At 35.3% G+C, this 25,465-nt stretch overlaps 2 protein-coding genes across 6 annotated transcripts; both read left to right on the top strand.

Annotated features, from left to right (window-relative positions):
* The first annotated feature begins 1,162 nt into the window (after positions 1-1,162).
* Positions 1,163-11,803, top strand: LOC133317643 (probable protein S-acyltransferase 14). Of its 5 annotated transcripts, none has more exons than XR_009752348.1 (7): positions 1,163-1,735; positions 1,937-2,156; positions 2,245-2,336; positions 3,315-3,438; positions 3,513-3,604; positions 3,937-4,057; positions 11,341-11,422. XR_009752348.1 is itself a non-coding variant. In XM_061519503.1 (7 exons), the coding sequence occupies exons 1-7, from the start codon at positions 1,526-1,528 to the stop codon at positions 11,458-11,460; spliced, it is 924 nt and encodes a 307-aa protein (XP_061375487.1). In that variant the 5' UTR covers positions 1,166-1,525; the 3' UTR covers positions 11,461-11,803. The 5 variants fall into 5 exon arrangements, 3 of the variants coding, with proteins under 3 accessions (XP_061375487.1, XP_061375489.1, XP_061375488.1); XR_009752349.1 differs by having other exon boundaries at positions 1,166-1,735; positions 3,519-3,604; XM_061519503.1 differs by having other exon boundaries at positions 1,166-1,735; positions 3,992-4,057; positions 11,341-11,803.
* A 2,156-nt stretch (positions 11,804-13,959) lies between these two features.
* LOC133317655 (probable galacturonosyltransferase 7) lies at positions 13,960-24,532 on the top strand. Its single transcript, XM_061519517.1, has 11 exons — positions 13,960-14,140; positions 14,904-14,935; positions 15,064-15,126; positions 15,537-15,596; positions 18,260-18,335; positions 18,437-18,495; positions 19,934-20,235; positions 21,665-22,019; positions 22,115-22,657; positions 23,720-23,722; positions 23,780-24,532. The coding sequence occupies exons 1-11, from the start codon at positions 13,981-13,983 to the stop codon at positions 24,056-24,058; spliced, it is 1,932 nt and encodes a 643-aa protein (XP_061375501.1). The 5' UTR covers positions 13,960-13,980; the 3' UTR covers positions 24,059-24,532.
* The last annotated feature ends 933 nt before the right edge of the window (positions 24,533-25,465 follow it).

Here is a 25,465-nt window from a genome sequence, read left to right on the forward strand (position 1 = left end):
GGGAGATAAGAAAATTGTCAAACAACTCTATATCTTTATTGAGGTTTGATTTGCAATATTTAAAGAAAGTGCACATCCTAATCTAGAATTCAAATAACGAAAGTTGTTGAAACAACCAATCCTAAAATTACGAAGGGAAATAACAAATCCTAAAAATAGGGATAGAAATAACTAATCTCCTAATTACAGTTAAGCTGCATGTTTATTGGAATTTAAACCAGAACAATTTGCAATGCTGGGCTTGGATCATGTGAGGTAGTCATCCAAGTGTTTTGGGCTGATCCGCGTGCGTTTGGGTTGTGTCCTGGTGGGCTGGGTCACAATAGTTGCTGGCATTATGGTTAAGCTAAGCAAGCAAGGAAACCGTTAAAGCAAATATGGTGAGCTTACAATTTCACTTCTAATTTGTCGATCTATGTCATCAAAATCTTCCAACTAAACACAAAGGGAATAAGAGCCGCATTATCCAAAAACACTTGATTTTCGAAAGTCTCAATTTCAAAATCCAGCTAAGTAAAATTTGAAGAGAGACAAAGCTCTCCTCACGATTATTAGTTTTTATTTATAATATTCAACTCGAGACTTTATTTAAACAAATTAGCCTTCATATCACTCAGAACAATACACAGTGGTAAAGAACTATCTAATTTAGGAGTTTAAAAACTTATTTTCACTGTGTTGATTTTAATGAAGTGGATATATTTACTATTATTTTAGATTTACCACTCTTACTAAGTTACTATTTAATTGATTATTGTTGGATCAATTTAAAATTAATGATTAAAAATAAAAAAATTAGTTACCACTGATTTTAAATTGAATTAACGAAATGGTGGTATATATGTTAAATAAACAATTTTTTATTCTCAAAATTAAGGTGAACGGCGGACAAGCTTTTATAGCATTTTACGTTGAATTTAAAGTTAATTTAGATTTTTTATTCTCAAAGTTAATTTAGTTTCTATAGTTAATTTAGATACTGTATTTAATATTCATCAAAATATACACACAAAAATATATAAAATTCACGTGAACCCATATAAAAAAAAAAAAGAAAAAAAAATATCAACTTCGTGCATTCTCATACGTATATTTGATGAAGATAAGGTAAACCTTTTTATATATTTTTTATAATTTAATTCCTAAATAACTAAGCTGTGTTCTGTTCACTTTCACTTGCTAGTCTTTTGAAGAAAGAGAGATATAACTTCAATTCAGTTTACTATGCATTGATGAAACACGTACAATTACAGTTCTTAACACTCTCTGCATCATGAAATCTATGATAAAAAATTTCAAAAATTTCAACTTTTCAGGTTGATACTTCTATGCCCCAAAAAAAATCAAAAAATAAAATAAAAATCCCAATTTTTCATAAACACAAATATAGTCACCAAATCTCAGCCACTGAGAAAACCCGCCTTCTGGGATCACGGCCAAGAGCGTAAAGGAACAATTTTTTGGGGCTAAATTGTAGTGGGGTTCCTCTGATTTTTTAATTTTTTTTTAATTTTTTTTATTGAGTATGCATAGATCTGGAGCTGCCATGGCTTGGAACGTGTTCAAGTTCTGCACTGCACTGCGAGGACTGGGCTCGATTATGATACTATTGGTTCTTGGGGTTGTGGGTGTTACTTATTATGCTGTTGTGTTGACTAATTATGGACCTGCTCTGTTACTTGGTGGCCTTGATTCTCTGACTTCCTTGGCAGTGTTAATCTTCTTTCATTGTTTGGTAAGCTTTTTAATGATGATGATGTTGGAAATTTTGAATTTTTCTTGGGAAGTAGTTGGTATAAAAATGTTTTATTTTATTATGATTTTTAGAATTATTAGTTCAAGAGATCAGCAACATATCTTGTGTTTTTGTTTGTGAAGTGAATGGTTATTGTAGTTTGGAATGTGCTTAACTACTTATGAATTTATGATTATGCAGTTGGTTATGTTATTGTGGAGTTACTTTGCTGTTGTGTTTACGGATCCTGGTATTGTTCCTCCTAACTGGAGTCCTGCTGTTGATGAGGAGAGAGGAGAGGCTGATCCATTAAATGAGTTAGAATTAAGTAATTTGCAGTCTGATCCTTCAAATCAACGGATTCGATACTGTCGAAAATGCAATCAGCTCAAGCCAGCTCGATGTCATCATTGTTCTGTTTGTGAGTTTTGGCACACAAAAAGTTTCCATTTTGTATGCTGTATTGAAACAAGTGAGGATAAGTTTGATCTTTTCTGGTTTGATACCAGGTGGACGTTGTGTGCTGAAGATGGACCACCATTGTGTCTGGGTAGTTAACTGTGTTGGGGCTCTAAATTACAAGTATTTCCTTCTTTTCTTGGTATGGACACCTTAGCTAGAAAAAAAAAAATGTTAACTGATTAGTAATTACTCATGTGACCTGCTACTATTTCTCTCTTGCAAGTTGCAATGACTGTAACTTTTGTATCTGTGGAGCTGAGCTAATGATCATGTAATGTCCTTCATATTATGAACACTGTTTCGTAGACTGTTTGTTATTTATAAACTTGTGGTTCTTACATGGTTGTAGATTACTTTTACCATGATTTTAGAAACTGGCTTTTCTTTTGTGTACTTATATATAGTTAGGCAGTAGACTATTGAAGATTTGAAATGCAGATCAAATTTTATTCATTTAGACTTGGATGACACTCATTTTTTGTACTGTTGGGTTGATATTCATATGCAATGGTGATAGTTGTACATTGAAAGTGGAAATTATTTCTGACAATGCAGAGTGGGTAATCAAAATCATCTTCAACATCCCACATTACTTTTGACACCTTAGGAAGTGTAGAACTGGTTTTTCTTCATCGATATTGGTGAATGTCATTAGCTTCCTAAAGTTAGACATTTATTGTATATAGATTATTTGATTGAGTGGTAGTCCCTAGACTTCAATACATAGAACAATAACTCGAGTAGCTAAAATATTTAATACTCTTTGAATAATACAGATTTAAAGCTCAACTACTAAAACCTTTTATTGACAGATAAAGAAGGCTTCTTTATTCTCCATCAGACCTGTGTTAGGGCTAGGTAATTACCTTTTTTTTTTTTGTGGGGGGGGGGGGGGGGGGGGGGGGGGGGTTGTACTGTGAAAAGATATTCCAGTTTTGATAGTTTTATGGAAGTCAAATCATTAGTATAAAACTATGATTGACTTATTATAAGCCCTTATAATCTTCCTGTTACTGTAACTGTATAACATGAATGGTTGTGAATTTGTTGTTTTATTTGTAGCTGCCATATCAAAATACTTGCAGTGATTTTATTATAATGCGAAATCTTTTTGCAGTTCTACACTTTTCTTGAGACCACTCTTGTGACTATATCATTACTGCCACATTTCAAAACATTCTTTAGTGATGGAGAAATTCCCGGAACACCTGGCACCCTTGCCACAACCCTTCTTGCTTTTGGTAAGGTCTCGAAACACAGATTCTTATTTAGTTGTTGGTTTCATATTTGAATTTCTATAACACTGTTCGATTAGCTGCAGTTCTGAACCTAGCCTTTTCCTTGAGTGTCTTGGGATTTCTTGTCATGCACATATCATTGGTGGCGGCTAATACAACCACTATTGAGGTAAACATTTGCATAGCTTTATGTTCTCTTTTTCCTTTTTACTTCAGAAATATGTCTATCTAAACAAAAAATAACTTGTAAGCTCTGTTTTCATGCTACTTGCTTTTATTCCTTTGATTTGGGATAGTATATCCCTTATATATATTTTTTCTGTTTTTCTCCTAGTTGAATGATAGTATTTAATTGCATTAAAATTGCCAATCTTTGATAATGCATGAATTGTTCTGACAAAGAGGTAATTGCCTTTTCTGTGCATTCATGTGCAGTGTGTTCTGAAAATATTACTGTATGCTATGTTATACTTTCTAATTCTTATCCTAATGGGAGAATAGCTTATGTAACATGTACTGTGGGTTCTGATGGAATTTTCTTCCTTCCTGGGAAAAGGCATACGAGAAGAAAACTACTCCCAAATGGCGTTATGACCTTGGTCAAAGAAAGAATTTTGAACAGGTTTGTGCATGTTATATTTTTTTTTCTTTTTAGATGTCCTTTATGGTTGGCTTTAAACCTATTGCATATAAATTCTTTAATAAGTGATTTTAACACAAATTTATAACATTTATATTAACAATTCAAGCGCTAATTATATCTCATCAATGGATGATCCCCGGAATTGGAACTTAAATTCATCAAGTTTTTGACAAGTGACTGCACTTACATCAGTAGGAAACAAACTCTGAGACTCTTTCACTCTTATCTGTATACAATGTAAAATTCTTATCCTGTTGTAGTTCAAGAGTCACAGTTTGTTAAACATCTATCCAATTCTTATCCTGTCTAAGCTTGTGGCATGCCCTGACTTGGGAATAGGACAACCTCCCCTTCCCTTAAATTTCTAACCAAAACCACTCCTATCCTGACTAACGAAGGTGGGGCGAGGGTAATCGTTGTACACAGCCATATGGTTTGGCTGCAATAAATACTTTGGCCAACTGCTATAAGTTTAAGAGATGTTTTAGTTCTTGCACGATTGATTTGACCAAACTACTACTGGCACTGGCACTGGCACAAGCAGTGGATAGAGCATTGGTCTAAGTTTATTATACCAGGCAAAACTACATTCTCTCCTGGACCATTTTTTCGTTAACACTAATCTCAGGTGTGTATGATGGTAAGTGTTGTAAATATTAATATTTTTTATTTATTTGTTATTTGTTGTATTGGGCTTAGCCCATTAGGTCAAGTATTCTAGGTCTTGTATTCTCTATAAATAGAGAACCTTTGTACAAATTATTCACACAATTTAATAATATTTGATAACCCTTTTTCAAGTTGGTATCAGAGCTCTCGATCCTGAGGGCTCTGCTTCCGCGCCTATTGTCTTTTTTTACAAAACCCTAATTTCTTTACCTCTTGCCGTCATCAGCCGCCACCGGAAAAATTTTTCCGGGGACCTTTTGGACCAAGGGGACCACTATTGACCTTCTTTTTCTTCATTCTATCCTTCTATGCAACGTTCCTCCGCCACAAACGACCCAAACACCTCCGACCGCCTTCAACCAGTTCTGTCTTCACCGTTTGGATCCCTTTCCAGCGACTTTTCAACCGCGACCACCCACAGACAGGTGCGCGCTCACCGGACGACCACACCGGAAAAATTTCAGCCGGAGAAGCCTTCCCACGCGCTCTCACGCGCCTCTTCTTTATACGCGAGTGAAGCCACGCGCAGCTGCTTTCTCCGGCGCGTGGAGGCGCGTCCAACGGTGTTTTTGGACCGGACCACCACCATTCTTCTCGTCTCCTTGTCTTCTGTCTGGATGTGTGATTATTTTTCTGATCGGAGGTCATTTGATATTCTGTTTGGTTGTTTTTACTACTGTGTGTTAACTTTTTCAGTGCAGAATGGCCGAAAATGTCAGTGAGTCAATCGTTTCACACACTACACAGTCTGGTGATACCCCACTTGGCCACAATGATCTTCCCAATCTACATCAGAGCTATCGATTTGATGGATCAAACTACTTGTCATGGTCCCAGCTTATTCGCACTACCATCAAGAGTCGCAATAAGATTGCTCATCTTGATGGCCCTGCTCCTGCGAAAAATGACCCGAAATTTGCTGTTTGGGAAAATGAAGATTCCCTTATCATGACTTGGTTATGGAACTCGATGATTCCTGAAGTGGGTCGTCACTGTATGTTTCTGTCTTCTGCTCAGAAGATTTGGGAAACTGTTCGTTCAACTTATTCCTTGAAACAGGATATGGTTGCGCGCTATGAATTGCGCAATAAAATCTTTTCTATGAAACAAGACTCCTCATCAGTGACTGCTTACTATGGTACTTTGAAGGAGTTGTGGACTGAACTTGACCAATTTCAGAGTTTGAAGATGCAATGTACTGCAGATGCTACTGCTTTAGCCAAGGAGGTGGAAAATGAGCGTATTTTTTATTTTCTTGCTGGTTTGAATCCCGAGTATGATCCAATTCGGGTTCAAATACTTGGCAAAGAGACTTTTCCATCCCTTTCTGTTGTTTTCAATACTGTCCGGGGGGAGGAATCTCGTCGGGGAGTTATGATGAACTTTGATAAATCTGCCATGATGTCATCACATGATAGTGCTTCCTCTAAACCCACTGATGGGTCTGCTATGATTTCTACAAAAAAGGATGGCTCTTCTCAAGGGAATTCTTTTACAAAATTTTCTGATGGTGCATCTTCTAGACCCAAGAAAGATGATCGCTGGTGTTCCTACTGTAGAAGTACTGGTCATATCAAGGACCTATGCTTTCGCCTCCATGGAAAGCAAAAAGTCTTAGAGAAGATGGCAAGGATGCGTGGTCAAGCGCATTTTACTTCTTCTGATATAGCTCCTGCACCTAATGAGACCCAACCTGCATTTCGTCAAGATGAGTTGGAACGACTTCGGACCATACTTGATTCTCTGAATAAGCCATCTGGTACTAGTGATTTGGCTATGACTGGTATGAGCTCCAAATTTCTTCTTTTCTTACTTCATGTATTGATTTTAAACATTCTTGGGTTGTTGATTCTGGTGCTACTGATCATATGGCTTGTTGTGCTGACCCATTTGTTTCTTATAACCCTACCATTGGCACTCATATGATAGCCGTAGCTGATGGTTCACATACATCAGTTGCGGGTTCTGGTAACATAAAATTACAGTCTTCCTTACATCTCAAAGATGCTCTTCATGTTCCTAAACTTTCTACTAATCTTCTTTCTATTCATAAAATCACAAAAGATTTAAATTGCACTGTAACCTTTTTTCCTACTCACTGTGTTTTTCAGGATCTCACCACGGGGAAGACGGTTGGGGCTGCTAAAGAGCAAGGTGGGCTGTACAATCTGGTAGGGGTGTTCATCAACCGATTCAAACTGCGGAAACCGAGCCGAAAAACCGATAACCGAAAAATCGAAAACCGAAAAAAAATCACAAATTTTAATTGAATTGGATCGGTTTTCGGATGGGTTGATGAAAACCGATCCAATCCAAACCGACCCAATATATTAATTCTCCTCTACCTACTTGGTCCTTTTCTCAATCATAGCCCAAAAATTTCTAAACCCAAGACCCATTAACTCATCAACTAAATCCAAGAAAAAACTTAGTCACGTCTCATTGACTATATTATTGTTTACTGATATTTTTGTATTTCAATTTTTTTTTTAACATAGCCAATATATACAAAAGATGTTATTTGCACAATAATCATGAAACTAATTTTAGGATATTCAAAAAACCGAAAACCGATCCAATCCAAACCGAAAAAAATTGGATTGGATCGGATCGGATTTGAAAAAAAATCTAAACCGAATGGATGATTACATGATCAAATCGAAGGGATAGATCGGATGAGTTTTGCTTCCAAAACCGATCCAATCCAGACCGCGAACACCCCTACAATCTGATGTCGCAATCTCCCGCAACTCATGTTAAGGATCACATCTTGCTGTCACATGGCCAGTCAACTGCTGATTCTCTGATTTGGCTTCATCATAAGCGCTTGGGACATCCTCCGTTTAGTTTACTCAAGTCTTTATTTCCGTCATTGTTTTTGTCTAAGTCTGTTGAGTCTTTTCATTGTGATGTTTGTGAGTTTGCTAAGCTTTATCGTGTGTCTTTTCCTTCTAGTTTTATTAAAAGTGTTGAACCTTTTGATCTTATTCATTCTGATGTTTGGTGTCCTTCTAAGGTCCATCATTCTTCTGGTAATAAATGGTTTGTTTCTTTTATTGATGATTGCACTCGTGTAACTTCGGTTTACTTAATGCGTGAAAAGTCTGAGGTACCACAACTGTTCTTTCAATTTTATAAAATGATTGAGACTCAATTTGGTAAAAAAAATCAAAAGACTAAGGACAGATAATGGTACTGAATATGTTAATCACTCTTTTTCCCAATTCATACGAAGTCAAGGTATGATTCATGAACTTATTTGTGTAGACACCCCTCAACAAAATGGGGTTGCTGAAAGAAAGAATCGTCACCTTCTTGAAGTTGCTTGTGCCTTACTATTTCAAACACATGTACCCAAATGCTATTGGGGAGATGTCATTCTTACTGCAGCGTTCTTGATCAACCGTCTACCCACTCGGGTTCTCGATAATGTAAGTCTTATTCACTCCATGACTTCTTTTTTTCCTTCTGTTCCAACTTTGCAAAGTCTTCTTCCTCGAGTGTTTGGGTGTGTTGTCTTTGTTCATGTTCATAAACAGCATCGCAGTAAGTTAGATCCTAGGGCTCTTAAATGTGTTTTCCTTTGTTATGCTCCGGATAAGAAGGGATACAAGTGCTATCACCCTAGCAGTCGGAAATCTTTTGTCTCTATGGATTTTACGTTTCAGGAATCTGAGTCCTTTTTCAAAGATCCTCATCTTCAGGGGGAGAATACTTCACTAGACAACTCATCACCGTCCTTCTTTGAGTTTGAATCTTCAGTGTCTACTCCTTCACCTCCTCCTCTTGTTTCTGTTCCTTCTGTGTTAGTGTCTAATCCTCCTGTGACTAATCCATCAAGTACACCAGAGATACGGAAGATTGTGACACCTGAGTTGGTATATCATAGAAGGAAACAACCCACATTGCCTCACCAGCAACCTCAATCGTCTGAACCACTGGTAAGTCCTGCATCTCATATTTCTGATCATGATGTTAATACTTCTGATGACTTACCCATTACTACTGATTCTGATGATTTACCCATTTCTCTAAGAAAAGGAAAAAGATCTTGTTCCAAGAAATCTTGTTCCTCATGTCCCTCTTGTACTCAATACCCTATCTCCCATTTTATTTCCTCTACTAACCTTTCTGTGCAGCACTAAAGCTTTGTTTCAGCACTAGATTCTACTTCAATCCCAAAATCAGTACATGAAGCTTTGAAAGATGGGAATTGGGCTCAAGCCATGCAAGAGGAGATGAATGCTTTGGAGAAAAATAAAACATGAGAGGTTATTGATAGACCCAACGGAAAGAAAGCAATAGGGTGCATATGAGTTTATGCCCTGAAATATAATTCTGATGGCATTCTTGAGAGATACAAGGCTCGATTAGTTGCCAAATGTTACACTCAAACCTATGGCATTGATTATGAGGAAACCTTTGCTCCAGTTGCAAAGATGAATACGGCGAGAATCTTGTTATCCCTTGCTGCCCATTACAATTGGGATATAAATCAATTTGATGTGAAAAATGCTTTCCTCAATGGTGAGTTAGAAGAAGAAGTCTACCTGGAAATCCCGCCTGGTTTTGATTCTGTGAAGGGGGAAAATAAAGTTTGTAGATTAAAAAAGGCCTTGTATGAATTGAAGCAGTCACCTCGTGCTTGGTTTGGAAGGTTTACTAAGGTTATGATGACCTTAGGATACAGACAGAGTCAAGGAGATCACACTCTTTTCTTCAAGCACTCCCAAGATGGGAAACTTACTGTGCTCCTTGTATATGTTGATGATATTATTATCACAGGTGATGATTTTGTGGAGAGACAGATTCTGCAAACACGGCTTGCCTCTGAGTTTGAAGTCAAAGACCTTGGGAAACTGAGATATTTCCTAGGGATAGAAGTAGCTCATTCAAGCAAAGGAATTTTTATCAGCCAGAGGAAATATGTTCTTGATCTTCTCAAAGAAGCAGGAAAGCTCGAGTGTAAACCCTCTAATACTCCTATTGAGCAGAATCACAAGATGAGCTATGAAGAAGAGAGTCCTCCAGTTGATAAAGGACAATATCAACGGCTAGTTGGGAAATTGATATATCTGGCCCATACTAGACCAGACTTAGCTTATGCTGTTAGTGTTGTCAGTCAGTTTATGCATGATCCAAAGGAGAAACACATGCAGGCAATAGAGAGAATTCTTCAGTATCTTAAAGCTACTCCTGGTAAAGGACTGTTATTCCGACGAGATGGCAATCTCTCTTTAGAAGTCTACACTGATGCTGATTATGCTGGATCTGTGACGGACCGTCGTTCTAGCATTGGTCATTGTATGTTTCTTTGTGGTAACTTGGTGACATGGAGAAGTAAGAAACAAGATGTGGTTGTCAGATCAAGTGCAGAGGTTGAATTTCGAGCCATGGCTCAAGACATTTGTGAGTTACTATGGCTGAAAATTATACTTGATGATCTCAAAATAAAATGTGAGGGACCAATGAAGCTGCTATGTGATAATAAGTCAGCTATTTGTATAGCTTATAATCCGGTTCAACATGATCAGACTAAACATATTGAGGTCGACCGCCATTTCATCAAAGAGAAACTTGATAGCGGGTTGATTACCACACCCTACATTCCCACTGGGCGTCAATTAGCTGATGCATTGACAAAGGGACTTCCTTCAAATAGATTTCAAGAGCTTACTAGCAAGCTGAGAATGATAAATATCTATTCCTCAGCTTGAGGGGGAGTGTTGTAAATATTAATATTTTTTATTTATTTGTTATTTGTTGTATTGGGCTTAGTCCATTAGGTCAAGTATTCTAGGTCTTGTATTCTCTATAAATAGAGAACCTTTGTATAGATTATTCACACAATTTAATAATATTTGATAACCCTTTTTCAAGTGTAAGATATATGCATATGCATTTGTTGGCCTCATTACCGTGTGTGTCAAGCTAAGGAGTTCTGGAACATCAAGTTCTGGAAATGGAAATAATGTTTTGAAGAAATATAAGGTTTGAAAAATTGAAACTACAAAGAAATGAAGTTGAAACTTTTATTACAGCCATGCCTTGATATTTAAGAATTAAGATGCCTCGGTGTCTCCTCTCTTATAAATTTAGAGGATGAAGAGAATGTTTTGTTCATGTGTTAAAAAAATATAATATAAAACCATTAATATAGCATTCACCTAATAGTTTAAGTTTTTGGATTGAATTGATTTTTTACCTAATATCAGTGCCTCTATGACTAAGTTGCCACAAGTCCGATCCTCACAACCTCCATTCTATTAATAAATAATTAAATATTTTGTTGTTTCTTAGCACATATAGATGAGATTGTGCATTAACCACCCTTCAAGCCTTATGTGAGGGGTTGTTTTAAAAAATATAATTAAAATCATTAATATAGCCTTCACCTAAGACTAAGAGCTTAGACTTTTGGGTTGAATTGGTTCTTTACATCACATAAATTCTCAGCTGACCTAATAATATATTCTTTGTGATTCTACGTGCCACCTTGTACATGATTGCTGGGATTCGTTTATTCCATCATTAATGAATAAGTTAGGATCTTGGAAGTTTCAACATCATGATCTATGTTGCTATGGTATCAGGTTTTTGGGATGGACAAGAGATACTGGTTCATCCCTGCTTATTCAGAAGAAGATATACGAAGAATACCAGCTCTTCAGGGTCTTGAGTATCCATCAAAACCTGACTTCGACTCCCAGTAGTTCAGAGAGCTATTATTGCTACATCAGGATAAACTGCTTTGACCATTGTAACAGAAAACATGGAGCCTCCAAAACCCTCTATTTTCAGTCTCTAGGGGAATCTATAGCATGTAAGTAATCTATGCTCCCAGTGTTGTTGTTTTTTTTTTTTTTTTGAGAGGGGTGCTTGTACCAAGTTCAAATGAAGGCGAGTAATGAAGCTTTGACCAGTTAATGTGTTCAAATTCCTGATCAGGGTTAGGAATTGTAGGATAAGGAATTTTCTCCTATTAAACCTTCACTGGTCATACATACACTGATGTTTCTATGAATGATTGTTGATTGAAGTTTTGCAATTAACTTTTCCTTGTATAGAAAATGCTTAAATGTAATACTATTACATTCTTGTAATTATCTTCTGTTCACGTGTTATTTACCCCAATGTGTAACCTTTCTTAAGATGCCTCTATCACTCTCCTTTTTTTCCCCAAACAAGAAACTCCCAAGAAGAAAGAATTGCACCTTTCGTTACAATGATCACTTTCAAGTGTGCAAAACAATGCGTATATAGAGGACAAAAGAACTCACTCTATTTGCTGGTAGTTTCAAGTCTTGTCATCCTTTTCACCAGTTACCAAACATGATCAAGAACAACTAAACCTCAAATTTGGAACAATTGCTAAAATGGTACGATTAAAGGAGTAAACAAGTACTTTGGTGTTTTACCATGGTTTAATTCCAATATTAGAAGATATGCTATCATTTTATAAATGTGTTAATTATAATGGTGTTGAAAACATAATTAAAAGCTGTTAAATGTTTTTAATATATCTGTTCACTATTGAAAGTTTAGTTAAAAGTTTGTGTTGGCACATATATGGAATTTCCTCAAAAGGTAAATAACTAAATATTTAATAGGAAAAAAATTACACTCATCGTTTTTGAATTTATCACTTATTATAACCAACACCCTTTACTTAGAAAATAACACCGCCATCCTCCCTTAGTTTATTTGCTCTTCCAATTTTCAGCCTTGTAGCTAACATCCCATTTAAAAAACTAACGAGTCATTAATAAAGTGCATTGCATGTGATATTAATGGTCTAGGCATTTCCTTCCTTGCACGAAATGACTATTTTTCTCGTCTAGGTTGGCTCACAACATATAATACACTGTAATGAGTATTGACCACCAACACTAGTTCACATGAGAAAAATTAGTATCATGTTATAAATAAGGGATATCATGTGTAATTAACATTAACTTATGTGACCGTACTTTAATAGGAAATTTTTTATATAACTTTATCACGTGAAAATTTTATGTCAATCTTTTAATATTGTTTCACAAATAGTACAGTTCTCCTTATCTAATATCTGTTATAACTGGTGTAGTTTAGTTGACAATATAAGTTGGATAGATAAGAAAAAAATTTGAATTCGATTTCCATCAAATACATCTTTGTAAAGTGATAAAAAATTTCAACGGTGATGAGTCCTGACCTCAAAGAGATAATTTCGGTCGGTATAAAAAAATATCTATCAGGAATGATAAATACAAATTTTTTAAACTTTTCAATATTTATAACAGAAATAGATTCAAAATTTTCTCATTGAAATAGAAAAGGAGATAATCACAAAATTTCCAAATTACAACTTTGCAAGATAAGAGTTCTAACTCATAATATTGGATGATTTTCTTAACCACTTAATTTAAAAGTTTGTTTACCATATTAAGTCGGGACTAAAACCAGTTAGTTGTATACCTCTTGATTTAATAATAATAGTAATAGGGGATGATTATAATTATTGTTATTTTAGGCTTACTATTTTTATTATGATTGATTATTGTTGGATTAATTTGAAATTAACAGTTAAAAAATGAAGAAGAAAAAATAATTGTTGTTAATTTTAAATTAATCCAATAATAATTAATCAGGTAATAAAAATAATAAAGCTAAAATAATAATAAATATAGTATAAACTTTCCCTAATACTAATAATAATAATAATAATAATGGAAAAGTTCACCAATGAATTTGTGGTTTACTTCAGAATCATTTATGTCCCTGTGATTTTTTTCTTATCACATATGCTCCTGTGGTTTGTAAAAGGATATTTTTTTTATCACATATACTCATGTGGTTTATTATTTTTTACAAAGCACAAGAGTATATGTGATAGGACAAAAATCACAGCGACATAAATAATTCTGAAGCAAACCACAGAACATTGATAACCTTTTCCCTAATAATAATAATAATAATAATGTAGTATTTCCACCACTAGATCCATTTATGCAAATGAAGCATGTAGAGGAGCGTAAGATGCCGCTGAACTAACTTCCTCAGTCGGCGGTTGATTGGAGTCCAAATTCAATACAAATATAAATTAAAAGAAAGAAAAAATTTAGTTATCATTAAACAAAAAAACAAAAAATAAAAAAAAAGCGCAAAAAGTAGAGTGAGATAGAGAGAGATCTATACACACACTGAGAAAGAAAGAGAGAGATAGAGAGAGAGAGAAGAAAGACGGAAAAAAGATGAAGAGCGGTGCCGCGGGTGGTGCGGTTCCTTCGTACGGCGTCTCCGCCAAACGACGATGGAGAGGGTTCGTAATTGCGGTGCTTGGCCTCGTCATTCTCTCCATGCTCGTCCCTCTCGTCTTTTTGCTTGGCCTTCACAACGGATTCCACTCTTCCGGTAACCAACAACTCCTCTCTTCACTCCCTTCTTACCTTTGATCTCTGAGATCTGTTACTTTCTCACTCTTAAATTGCAATAATGCACTTTCATTGCTACCGCATTCTCCATTCCCAAGAGATCCGCATCAATAACACCTCTGATTTCTCTCTTCTCGCACTATGCGTCATTTACATTAAATCAATACACTCTAGATCCAACCTTTTCTTATACTAGACAAAAAAACTGCATCGCGGAATCTTCACAGGTTTTAAATCAATGAATCAATTTTTATTTATTTATTTTTCAATTCGTTTTATAACTTCAAGCTCAAAACTGTTTGAAGCCGTTAATTTTGCCGTCTCTGAAAGATCTGTTCGTCAAAAAATAATAATAATTATAAGAAGAAGAAGAAGAAGAACATATTTATGATGGAAAAGTTAAATGCACGTATACTTTGGAATGCAAAAACCTCACGGGACGTACAATCGATGGCTCAATTTTTGTTTCTTGAGTTGTGAGTGTAATGATTGATGAATTAATGTCATCCAATTTAAGTGCTGTGAAGAATATGTGTTCCACTTTTTTTTCTTTCTTTTTTGTGCTGATAACTATTCCCTATTTATAATTATATATCTGTAATGTATTAGAATTCAAGACTTTATGTCTCGTGCTTTGGATATATTTATGCATATTTATTAGCAGTAATCATAATTGTGCCTTGATTTATTATTGTTTTATTTTTTCTAACTCTTGAACTCCATTTATGGTTGTGTTTTTGCAGGATATATATATGAACAGAGAAGCTCTCCTTCGGTAAGCATTCAATTCAACTGTATCTGTGAACCTATTAATTTTTTTTTCCACCATCTCAATGTATTATTATTATGTTGATGTCGCTGTTTTTGTTTTCCCCCCTTCTCTTCTGTTCTTTTCCAAATCAGAATCAGAAGGGTGTTGAAAGATATGATAGACGTGATGTCAGCCATAACAAGAATTGGTCTGAGGTATGGTGGTTTCCCCCCTCCCCAAGCTATTTTTAGCTGTCAATTTCTTCTAGCATTCTTCTGTGGAATATTGTTGGTCACAGTAACCTCACTGCTTTAGTTGTGGTCAAGAAGTTACAGTTGTCTCCATCTATAGAAGCAAATAAAAATCGTACAGTGATTTGTCATTTTTTAAATAGTCAAACAGGTGAATGCTTTTCAAATTTCAATTGGCATGCGTAAGTATTTATGGGATATTCTCATAATGTGGAAAAATGGGCAAACAATAAATCTTTTTATCAGGGTATCAATAATAAATTCCAAAAGGAACGTATAGCTGGAGCATGAACCTGATAGAATTTTTAACGCAAACATCCAATGACTTAAATTTCATCCCCCAAAACCCTGAATTAGTGTTGTCTTTTTTGCAGGGAGAACAATCAAGTCATGTAAAGGAACTGATCACAAAGTTCGAACCAACTCTTCCAAAGGTTCTCTGCATAATACTCTGGTGGTTAATTTTTATACTTCTTTATTTAGAAATTTGTTTGATAAAATCTTTTATTTATAAATTACAGATTCTTTCATATCTTTAACTGAGGAACGAAAATGTATTTTTTTATTCTTGCCTACTGTAATTGAAAAGAAAACTTAAAAGCAAGTCATGTTTCTGAAACTATCATCATGTAAGGTTTTTGGTTCCATGTCAACCTTAATATCTCATGTGTAGAAGGGTCCATTTGATTTAGATTTTCATATAATTGGTGTTGAAAGAATTAATTTTGAAAATATTGATGTTAAAGAAATCGTTTTGTGTTTGGAATGATGTTTTAAAAGTGATTTTAGAAGAATTGATTTTTTTGGATGGTAAAATAGAATCACTTTTTAAGTGTGAATATAGGTATGTTTTTAAAAAATTTATAGGTCCCTCACCTAGAATCAATTCTACTGCCTGCAAAATTGGTTTGAGAACCCAAAAAATTAACCAAACACCCAGTGTTACTGTGCAATCCAAATTTTCTGGCTGCAAACACGAGTCTGCGATTAAAAAAACAAGCCATAAGATGTTGAGGTTTTTAGTTTTTACTATAGTAAAAGAAACTTAAAAGAAAGAAATCGAGAAAAGTACAGGTGAAAAGAGGATAAGAAATCCTCCAAAACAAAAATTGGTAAATATGTAAGAGAACAAAAGAATATTGAAAATGTTTCAAAACCTGCTTAAGCAATTGGCAGCTCCTCTTAAACAGCCATCAGCAGAATACCAAGTACATAATTCTATCCCGTAGTTGACAGATATAGATACAAACCTATCCTAACCTTACCAAATGCACCAAAGAACTGCATAAGCTGCACATTGCCACAAAATGGTTGCCTCCTCTCTTTTTTTTTACCAAAGCCTTTGTACCTAACCATTAGAAATTGTTCCATAGAACACACCCAATGCACACTGAAATTCCCAAATAAATTCTTCCATTAAAAGTGGCCACCTATGCAAGAGCTGGTGCCCAAAATAAAGTCTAATGACTTTAGTTTTAAAAGTTTTAAGGTTTGTTTTAATATATTTTTTTCTTATCGGGGTGGATTAATAACATCAGAACCAGGTAGGTTTTAGAAGGTCTTTGGACAAGTAAAATATACATCTTATTATTTACAAAAATAAAAATAAAAATATACATCTTATTGACTAGATTTTAACATGATCTGATCCTTTTTCTTTTTCCTCTTTGTGTTCACTTCTATGGCAATGTTCGGGGATTTCATCTCTTGTTCAGTGTATTTAGATACTACTGCAGTTTATATTTGCAGCACTTCGTCTCATTTACCAGTGAAGGAACCAAAATTTTGTACTTTCATGTCTTCAAATGAAACTCATGGTATTTACAGTTAACAACTGATGTTTTCTAATGTTCCATTGAAATCGTGGATTTCTCTCTGCATTTGAAGGAGCAATCAGATTTTTTTCAAAGATCAGTTTAGTTTAGCTCTTATTTTATTTTTCTTTCTCTTAAGTTACGATTTTGTTTCCATTTGGATATCAATTAAGTTGTAGTTATTTGCCAAATATCGATTTAATAAGTATATCTTGTTCAACTCCTGGCTTTTGTCTTTTTGAAGTACTTTCATATTTCAACTTTTAAGTTTTTTTTTTGTTTTTTTTTTTTTCATGAGACATGGATTGTGCTTGTATTTTAGTTCTTTTATGTTGAAGTATATCTTTAGTGATTTGCATAAAATCACTTCAGCTTACCGGAGGCTGTCATCATTACTCAGTCAAATGTTGGGTGTTAAGAATGCTTCGTTCATTTCTAACAATTATTTTTAGGGCTTTGAATTTGAGAATTTTGCAATATGATTTGTTCCTTCTCTGGACCTCCATGTCCAATGGCTGGAACCGCGGATGTTAGTGAAGCTACCTTTCTATTTTTTCAATTGTTTATAAACCTTTTAAACTGTGATGTCCATCCTTTGGCAAGTTTGTTTTGCTTTATTACTATTTTTGAACATGATCAAGATATAGAGAATGCGATAAAATATTATTAGTTAAATGTTATTATCTTTATCTTGGATACAATTTATAGGTTTTAATTTGGTTATATAAAAGTATAAATTATAAACTAGTACTAGTAGTTTGTATAATTGAGGATACATCATAATTATGGTTAAATTATTATTCGGCTTTCCTATGATTATTAGATTCAGTTTAATAGGGATTTATATTTTAAATTTTATTTTGGTGTCTTTATTTCTGTGTCAGGATTTAGATTGACATCGAAAAATTATGGTGAGGCATAGCAATTTTGGACTTCCATAGAATTAGATGAATTAATTATTGAATTTAGTGATATTGAAGTCGCCCTTCTGTCTTCCTTCCTTCCTCGAGTCTCCTTCAATCTTTTAGACTGCTAGTTCCATATCAACAAGACTCATTTATCCCTGGATTACAATTCTTTTGTATGATTGGGGTATAAATGTACTGATTTGTCTAAAATTATAAGGAAAGAAAGATTAGAAAGGTCAAGGAGGTTCGGAACCCTCCTTTAACATGGAACTGAAAGGGGACTTGGGGGGTGGGGGTGGGGGCTCTGCATCATACGCATCTAGAATTTATGTGGCAATACAATATTATTAATTAGCAATAATAATTGCCTGTCAGGATGTTATCAAGAATTATTCTCGAGGAGATAAGAATGGCACCATCAATAAGGGCACCAGTGATGTTAAACAAAAAGGTTATTTTACTGATTTGATTTCATGGATTGAGTGCTCACGTGATAGCTTCTTGTTTCTCATTTCCTTCTTTCTTCTGTTTTTAATTTTAAATAATTTTCAGGTTTCAAGGCGCCAACTAAGCCACCTAATGGTGTTCTGCAATCACCTCCGGCTTCAAATGTATGCGTGCATTACTGTCATTTGTTGAACGCATTAATTAAATAATTGCTCAGAATAGTTTAGTTCATAACATTGATTCAGACCCAATTTATGCTAATAATCTAAAGCACAAATCTTGTATAACTAGTGTAATCCTAACCCAATAACATTCACGGCATGCTAACATAATATAGTTATAGACATGGTGATCCCTGACCCTCGAGTAGTAAACCAGGAACCAGAAAACCAAGAAAACATCAAGTTCTAAAACAACCCAAACCATCTAAACTTAAGAACCTAAGCAGCTAGCACCCCCATAATATCAAAACCTGTGCCAACGTCCTTGGCAGATACCTCCTAGTTGTCTTCAACGTTTCTGCTCAATAGCCTCCTCAACCCCAACTGGTCTCCACAACACTAGGTTGCATACGACCTAGTAACACAGCTCTCTGCTCTTAAAAAACCTGCCACTCACATCCAAAAACCCTGTGCTTTAACACAGGATCAGTGATCAACGCCAAACAGCCCATGCAGACTAAATCTACATTAGTCAGAGCCAAAATCACCTGCTCAACCCATGACTCCTCAGGTCACCCTTGTCTATGCCACAGTTCTCCTGACCATGAACGGTCAGCATTCAGTATGACCCTTGGATACACATGAAACCCCAAGAAAGAGGTTGAAAAGCCCTTCTGCAGGTCCATAAAAATGTATCAATTGCAAAGGGGACATAATAGATCACTTAGCTCTGAGCAACAATTTTGATTTTTGCTGCACTACAGCAGTACGCACAGTAATGCACCCGGTGGATTGAATAGTAACTTAACAAATCAATACTGGGAAAGGGTTGAACTGGGTCTAAACAGCAGTGATGGAAAAAAAAGGGAGGCAGATGCTATAAAGCTCCTGATGTACGGGGTCCAGGAAAAGGTCAGACCCATTGTGTGGGTTTTTAGTAGGCTGTCTTTTCTTGCATTTGCAAGAGGTTGATTATAGGAGTCGAATTTGTGATCTCTGGATCACACGGTGACAGCACCATTCGTTGTGCCAAGTTCCCCTTTGATGGGAAAAAAAAGGAATCTGAAAGGTGAAGATGAGAAAGACATTACAGTTTTATAAGAGAGAATTCCAGAGTTGGGAACTCTGCACATTGGAAGGGAGGACACAGATCATGGCGTAGAAAACCGTGTTGAAACAGTCATATTGCTCAAAATATAGTTTAATTCATGACACTGGCTTAGACCCCCTATATGTATATTAATAATATAGGCCAAGTATTAATGTAGTACAACTAATGAAGGACAGTACAATAACACTCGCAGGCCCATAGTTTAATAACACTGTATAAAGTATATAACTTAACACAACAATACTCTCTAGCAAACTTCTTTACAAGCTTGTTTATAGTGACATTCAATGTAGCTAGTAGCTACTTGAACTAATTTAAATTTTGCAACAGAATCCTAGAAGTGGTCATGTTGAACAAGTTACCGACCTTAAAAAAAGCTCTGCCGATGAAAGTGTAAAGTCTTGCGAGCTCACATTTGGTAGTTATTGCTTATGGCAAAAAGAACATAGAGAAGAAATGAAAGATGCGATGATTAAGAAATTGAAAGACCAACTATTTGTGGCTAGAGCTTATTATCCTAGCATTGCAAAACTCCCAGCACAAGACAAATTGTCTCGCCAACTGAAACAGAATATACAAGAGCTGGAGCATGTGCTTAGTGAAGCTACTACAGATGCTGATCTTCCACCACTGTAAGCTGATATTCTTATATATATTTTTCTTTTAACCCTAGCTTAATTATTCGAGTTGCATATAGCTTGGGCTGTTATTGGAATCTGATAGTTGCACTGGACATAATCTCATCTTCAATTAAGTAGTCAAATAAAAAAAATATTGATTTTCAGCTTTTATATCTGCTTGCAGATCAAGATTTTTGTATTTTTCTTGAACCTGAAATATTTTCCCATTTCCAGACATCAGGGCTCTTGAAGTAGTTCAGTTAGTTTCTTACTGAAGTGACTTATATTTATTCCTATTAGCTTCTACTATATCTTTGTCTATATCTTCTGTTGAAATATATAAAACTATTAATGTAGCCTCACCCAACAGCTTAAACTTTTGGGTTGAATTGGTTCTTTACATGGTATCAGAGCTTCGTCGCCCCCCACTTTCTCTTGTGGCGTTTCTTAGCACAGGTAGGCTGGGCCTGTTGCATTGTCCACTCTTCAAGCCCAATGGGCTCTCGTGTGAGGGGGCGTGTTGAGATATATAGTCCCACATTGGTTGTATGTGCAACTAATGTGGAGTTTATAAGGTCTTGGGCACTCCCACCCTTTGAGCTAGCTTTTGGAGTGGTGTATCCCAAGGTTCTTTACATGGTATCAGAGCCTCGTGTCCTGGGTTCGATCCTCGCCGCCCACCACTTTCTTTCAAGTGGAATTTCTTTGTTCGCACAGGTAGGTGGGCCTGTGCATTGTCCACCCTTCAAGCCCAGTGGGCTCTCGTGTGAGGGAGCGTGTTGAAATATATAAAACCATTAATGTAGCCTCACCCAACAGCTTAAGCTTTTGGGTTGAATTGGTTCTTTACATCTTCTATTCTACTTACTCGTTTTTAGCACCATCTGTGGTTCACTGGACCATTGCTGGGATAATAGGTTATTCTGCAAAACCTAGCTTTATCTTTCTATTTTATCTCAACTTTGTTCTATAGTTGGGTTTAATCATTTCTTTTCTTTCACCTCAAACCCAAAGCTATTGTTGTGATCCTTTCCTTTCATGATTGTCATGAACTAACTGTCCCAAAAGCTTGAGTTGTTGGGCGTAAGTGCTTGAATTATTCTATTAGATCTCTTAACACGCCTCCTCATCCAAGTGTCCTTTGGGATTGAAGCATGGGAAATATACTAGCTCATTGTTACCATGCTGTGAAATTAAACTTTTATTTGGAAGAATGGGGTAGCAAGGATCTAATTTATGACCATTTGGTGAAGGAGGCGCTATTATCATGTTATGAATCCTACCCTCACAAAAACTTAAGCTATTGGGTGTAAACACATGAATGATTTTATTAAATCTCTTAACAAGGATTGGGTACATCTGTCTTTTCCCTCTTTTTCTCATTGAAATGCAGTAATAGTTCACAAGAAATTTTACATGGTAATCAAAATTATTTTTTCAGGATTGAGAAATATTCGCAGAAGATGGAAGGTCAAATAGCCAAAGCTAAATCAGTCACTGTTGATTGCAATAATGTTGACAAGAAATTGAGACAAATATTTGATTTGACTGAGGATGAAGCTGACTTCCACATGAAACAGAGTGCATTCCTGTATAAACTTAATGTTCAGACAATGCCGAAGAGTCATCACTGCCTGTCACTGAAACTAACTGTAGAATATTTCAAATCTTCACATTATGAAGAAAAGGCTGATGCAGAAAAGTTTATCGATTCTTCATTGCACCATTTTGTTATTTTGTCTAATAATGTGCTTGCGGCATCAGTGGTCATCAACAGCACTGTAATTCATGCAAAAGTATGTTATGTTTCTAGTCATGCACCATTGAATCATAGAGGTTAAATTTTAGAAGCTATAATAATAATTTCACTTGTTGCTGTACGATATTTCAGGAAAGTTCAAATCAAGTTTTTCATGTGCTGACTGATGGACAAAATTATTATGCAATGAAGCTCTGGTTCTTGAGGAACAGCTATAAGGAAGCTGCCGTTCAAGTGTTGAACATTGAGCACCTTGACCTAGACAGCCAAAAGGGGAATCCATTGCATTTGTCCTTGACTGAGGAGTTCCGTGTTTCGATTCATGGTTTTGTTAATCCATCCATTAGCCAGATTAGAACAGAATACATTTCAATTTTTTCTCATTCACACTATCTACTTCCTGATATATTCAGCAATTTAAAGAAAGTTGTGGTTCTTGATGACGATGTTGTTATTCAGCAAGACTTGTCAGCCCTGTGGAACCTAGACTTGGAAGGAAAAGTTAATGGTGCAGTGCAATTCTGCTCAGTAAAGCTGGGTCAGCTAAAAAGTTATCTGGGTGAGAAAGGTTTCAGTCATAATTCTTGTGCTTGGATGTCGGGGTTGAACATAATTGACCTAGCCAGGTGGAGAGAGCTTGGTCTTACTCAAACTTACAAACAGTTGATAAAAGAGGTAAGTGACTTGATTCACTAAGTTTGCAATGAAATATTTTCGGGAATAGCAGGTTTTAATAGTCTTGTTGAATATAGAGTAGTAATAGGGTGTCAAATTAGGTTGACCCCAATGGACTAGCCCGAATAACCCAACTACTTTGAGTAGGTTAGACCAACAAAACTGACATTTAAATTTATTTTGCGACCCAATGCAAGCTGGCCTGATTTGTCTCAGCCCAACGCGGCTCAACTCGCATACTCCAAAAATTTCAAAATCAACTAGTTTCCAAGAATTAGTCTCTCTCTTTTCAAGTTTATGAAATGTCATTGTATATCAACATATATCCATTTTAAGTAACAATTGATTGAAATCTTTCAATACAGATTTATCAAAAAAAATATGGAAATTGACAATTTTTAGAATTGAATAATAAGAATAAAAAATGGAAATGTGGTGAATAGCCTGCATCCTGCATAGAACTGAGTTGGGCTAACAATTTACTAATCCACATTAAATTTTTGCCCAAATGTGCCTTGCCAGCCCAAACTGACACTAGTTGCAAGTAGTAGTATTTAAAAACCACTCCCTATAAAATCCCGAGTTGGAAGGGTAAGGGTGAGAAAAAAATTTGTAAGCAACCTCTTGAGATAGTTTAATTGCGTATAGGAAATGCATGTTTCTCATTTCTTTCTTAGTTTATTCTTAAGTACTATTGATTGGACTTGGATGAGTTGGATTTATTATTCGGCCTTACCCTCCCTGTGGGTTTCTTTCTTTTTCTTTTTCGTTAATTGTTGGGAGTTTCTTTTGGGGAAGGGACAAGTCCTTTACATTTAGATGGGTCATATTTTGCCTGGTCAGCATAAAAAAAAAAAAAACACTCCCCGTTAAACCCGACTAGCGAGTGTGGGGTGAAGGAAATCCTTGTACGCAGCCTTACCCTTGCATAATTGCAAAGAGGCTGTTTCTTGGATTCGAACCCATGACCTTTCAATCATGAAGGAACAGTTGTACCACTGTTCCGGTTCGCCCCCTAATAAGGATGCTGTTAATTTGTATGCTGTATTGTCTTTAACGAAGAAGGTTGTTTTATTTCCTCAGCTATTTATATTTTCTGATTTTGTATAATACCTTATGTAGTTGAGCTTAAGAGAAGGATCCACTGAAGCTATTGCATGGCGTGCAAGCTTGCTCGCCTTTGAGAATAAAATATATCCACTCGATGAGTCATGGGTTCTGTCTGGAATGGGTCATGAGTACAGAATTGATACTCAAGCCATTAAAACGGCTCCAGTGCTACACTACAATGGGAATATGAAACCTTGGCTAGATCTGGGAATTCCAAAGTACAAAAGTTATTGGAAGAAGTTTCTGAACAAAGAAGATCAGCTCTTAAGTGAGTGCAATGTATATTCATAATAAGCTACGATCCCTGTATAAGCTTGCTTATTTTGGCAATTGTTGGGGTAATCTCTTAAGAAGCAAGAAGAGGATGCCTGTGCTCTGGGTGCTCAAAATCTTCCGATCTAGTTTTCGAAGGGGTTTTGTGGAAGAATTGATATTGTTGATGAGCTTAACACACCAGTTAAAAAATTAATCAGTCAATAAGGAACCTGGCAACTTAACTGCATTTCTGGCAAAAGCATTAAGAAGCCTGAGTACCTTCACAGTTTTCAAGATAGCTAATTGGTGTTGAGGTTTTCCCCACTTTGCAGTATGAAGAGTTATACAATCGAGGCAGTGGTCAATGAAAAATAACTCAAATATAAAGACAGTGCAATTTTATTTTATTTTCAAGATTTTATTATCCTACATGATGTAAATTATTCGTAGCTGGGAAAAAAATAGAATTATTCCTCCTAGTTCTTTGGATTCATTATCTGCTCAATGTTTTGTTCTTATTTGATGACAAGAATGTTGTCCATCAGCTTCTATATAAGAAAAAAGAAAGTAACAATTTTGTCCTTAAGTGGAAGTTTAAGAGTTTAACAGTAACTAATACTCTTTGCAATTCGTTATAGTTTACTGCATCAGTGAAATTTGCTTTTCATTAAGAGTAGGAGCCCAGGTAGGAGAGTAGTATTAGGATGACGCAAGGCACGTTTGGCAGTCACAAACCAACTGCTATTTGGAAGGTCTTTTCGATGTGGTATGCAAAATAGTAAAAGGGGTTTCAGAGGGATGAATTAGCCATTTGGATTGGTTTTTTAAAAATGATTTTTAATGTCTTTTTCTTATAATTATTTTCTTAAAAGTTAAAGTTATTTTATCTAAAAAGTATTTGAGTAAAAAGTTAAGGATTAATCTTTCTCATATTGTAAAAGATAATTTTATATGTTAGATACATAAAAATGTGAGATTTACATGAGAGGAAAAAAAAATATAGGTCACATAATCTTTTACGTGTGTATAGTAAATAAAATTATCTTCTATAACATGAGAAACATTAATCCCAAAAAAGTACTATTGTGATTTTTTTAAGGATAGGAAAATTAAAGCAATAGGTTATATAACCGAATTTTTATAAAAGTGTGGAACTTTAAAAAAATTACATTTTATCGTTACTCATTTTAGTTTTTTTTTTATGCCTTTTCAAAAATTACATTTAAATACTCAAAGTGAAAAGTATTTACTCACCAAAAAAAAAGTGAAAAGTATTTTTATTTTGAAAAAATGAGCTTATTGAAAAAGGGTAAAAAAGTTCATTCGGGATTGAGATTACAACTTTTAATATCAAATGAAAACTTTGTATTTTGTTATAAAAAAAAAAAAAAAACTTTGTATTTGTGTCAACCTGTATATGTGTTTGTGTCAACTGAAAAGTAA

Source organism: Gastrolobium bilobum, unplaced genomic scaffold (genome assembly GCF_033153095.1).
Source record: "Gastrolobium bilobum isolate Gb01-03AN ecotype WA unplaced genomic scaffold, APGP_CSIRO_Gbil_v1 utg356, whole genome shotgun sequence".
Taxonomy (NCBI): Eukaryota; Viridiplantae; Streptophyta; class Magnoliopsida; order Fabales; family Fabaceae; genus Gastrolobium; species Gastrolobium bilobum.

Excerpts from the sequence above, each read along its gene's own strand:
- LOC133317655 (XM_061519517.1), top strand. The coding sequence starts at position 13,981 with ATGAAGAGCGGTGCCGCGGGTGGTGCGGTTCCTTCGTACGGCGTCTCC. Across the intron at positions 15,597-18,259 it reads TCGAACCAACTCTTCCAAAG|GATGTTATCAAGAATTATTC; the intron begins GTTCTCTGCATA and ends ATTGCCTGTCAG. Across the intron at positions 18,336-18,436 it reads CAGTGATGTTAAACAAAAAG|GTTTCAAGGCGCCAACTAAG; the intron begins GTTATTTTACTG and ends AATAATTTTCAG.
- LOC133317643 (XM_061519503.1), top strand. The coding sequence starts at position 1,526 with ATGCATAGATCTGGAGCTGCCATGGCTTGGAACGTGTTCAAGTTCTGC. Across the intron at positions 2,337-3,314 it reads AGTATTTCCTTCTTTTCTTG|TTCTACACTTTTCTTGAGAC; the intron begins GTATGGACACCT and ends ATCTTTTTGCAG. Across the intron at positions 3,605-3,991 it reads CTAATACAACCACTATTGAG|GCATACGAGAAGAAAACTAC; the intron begins GTAAACATTTGC and ends TCCTGGGAAAAG.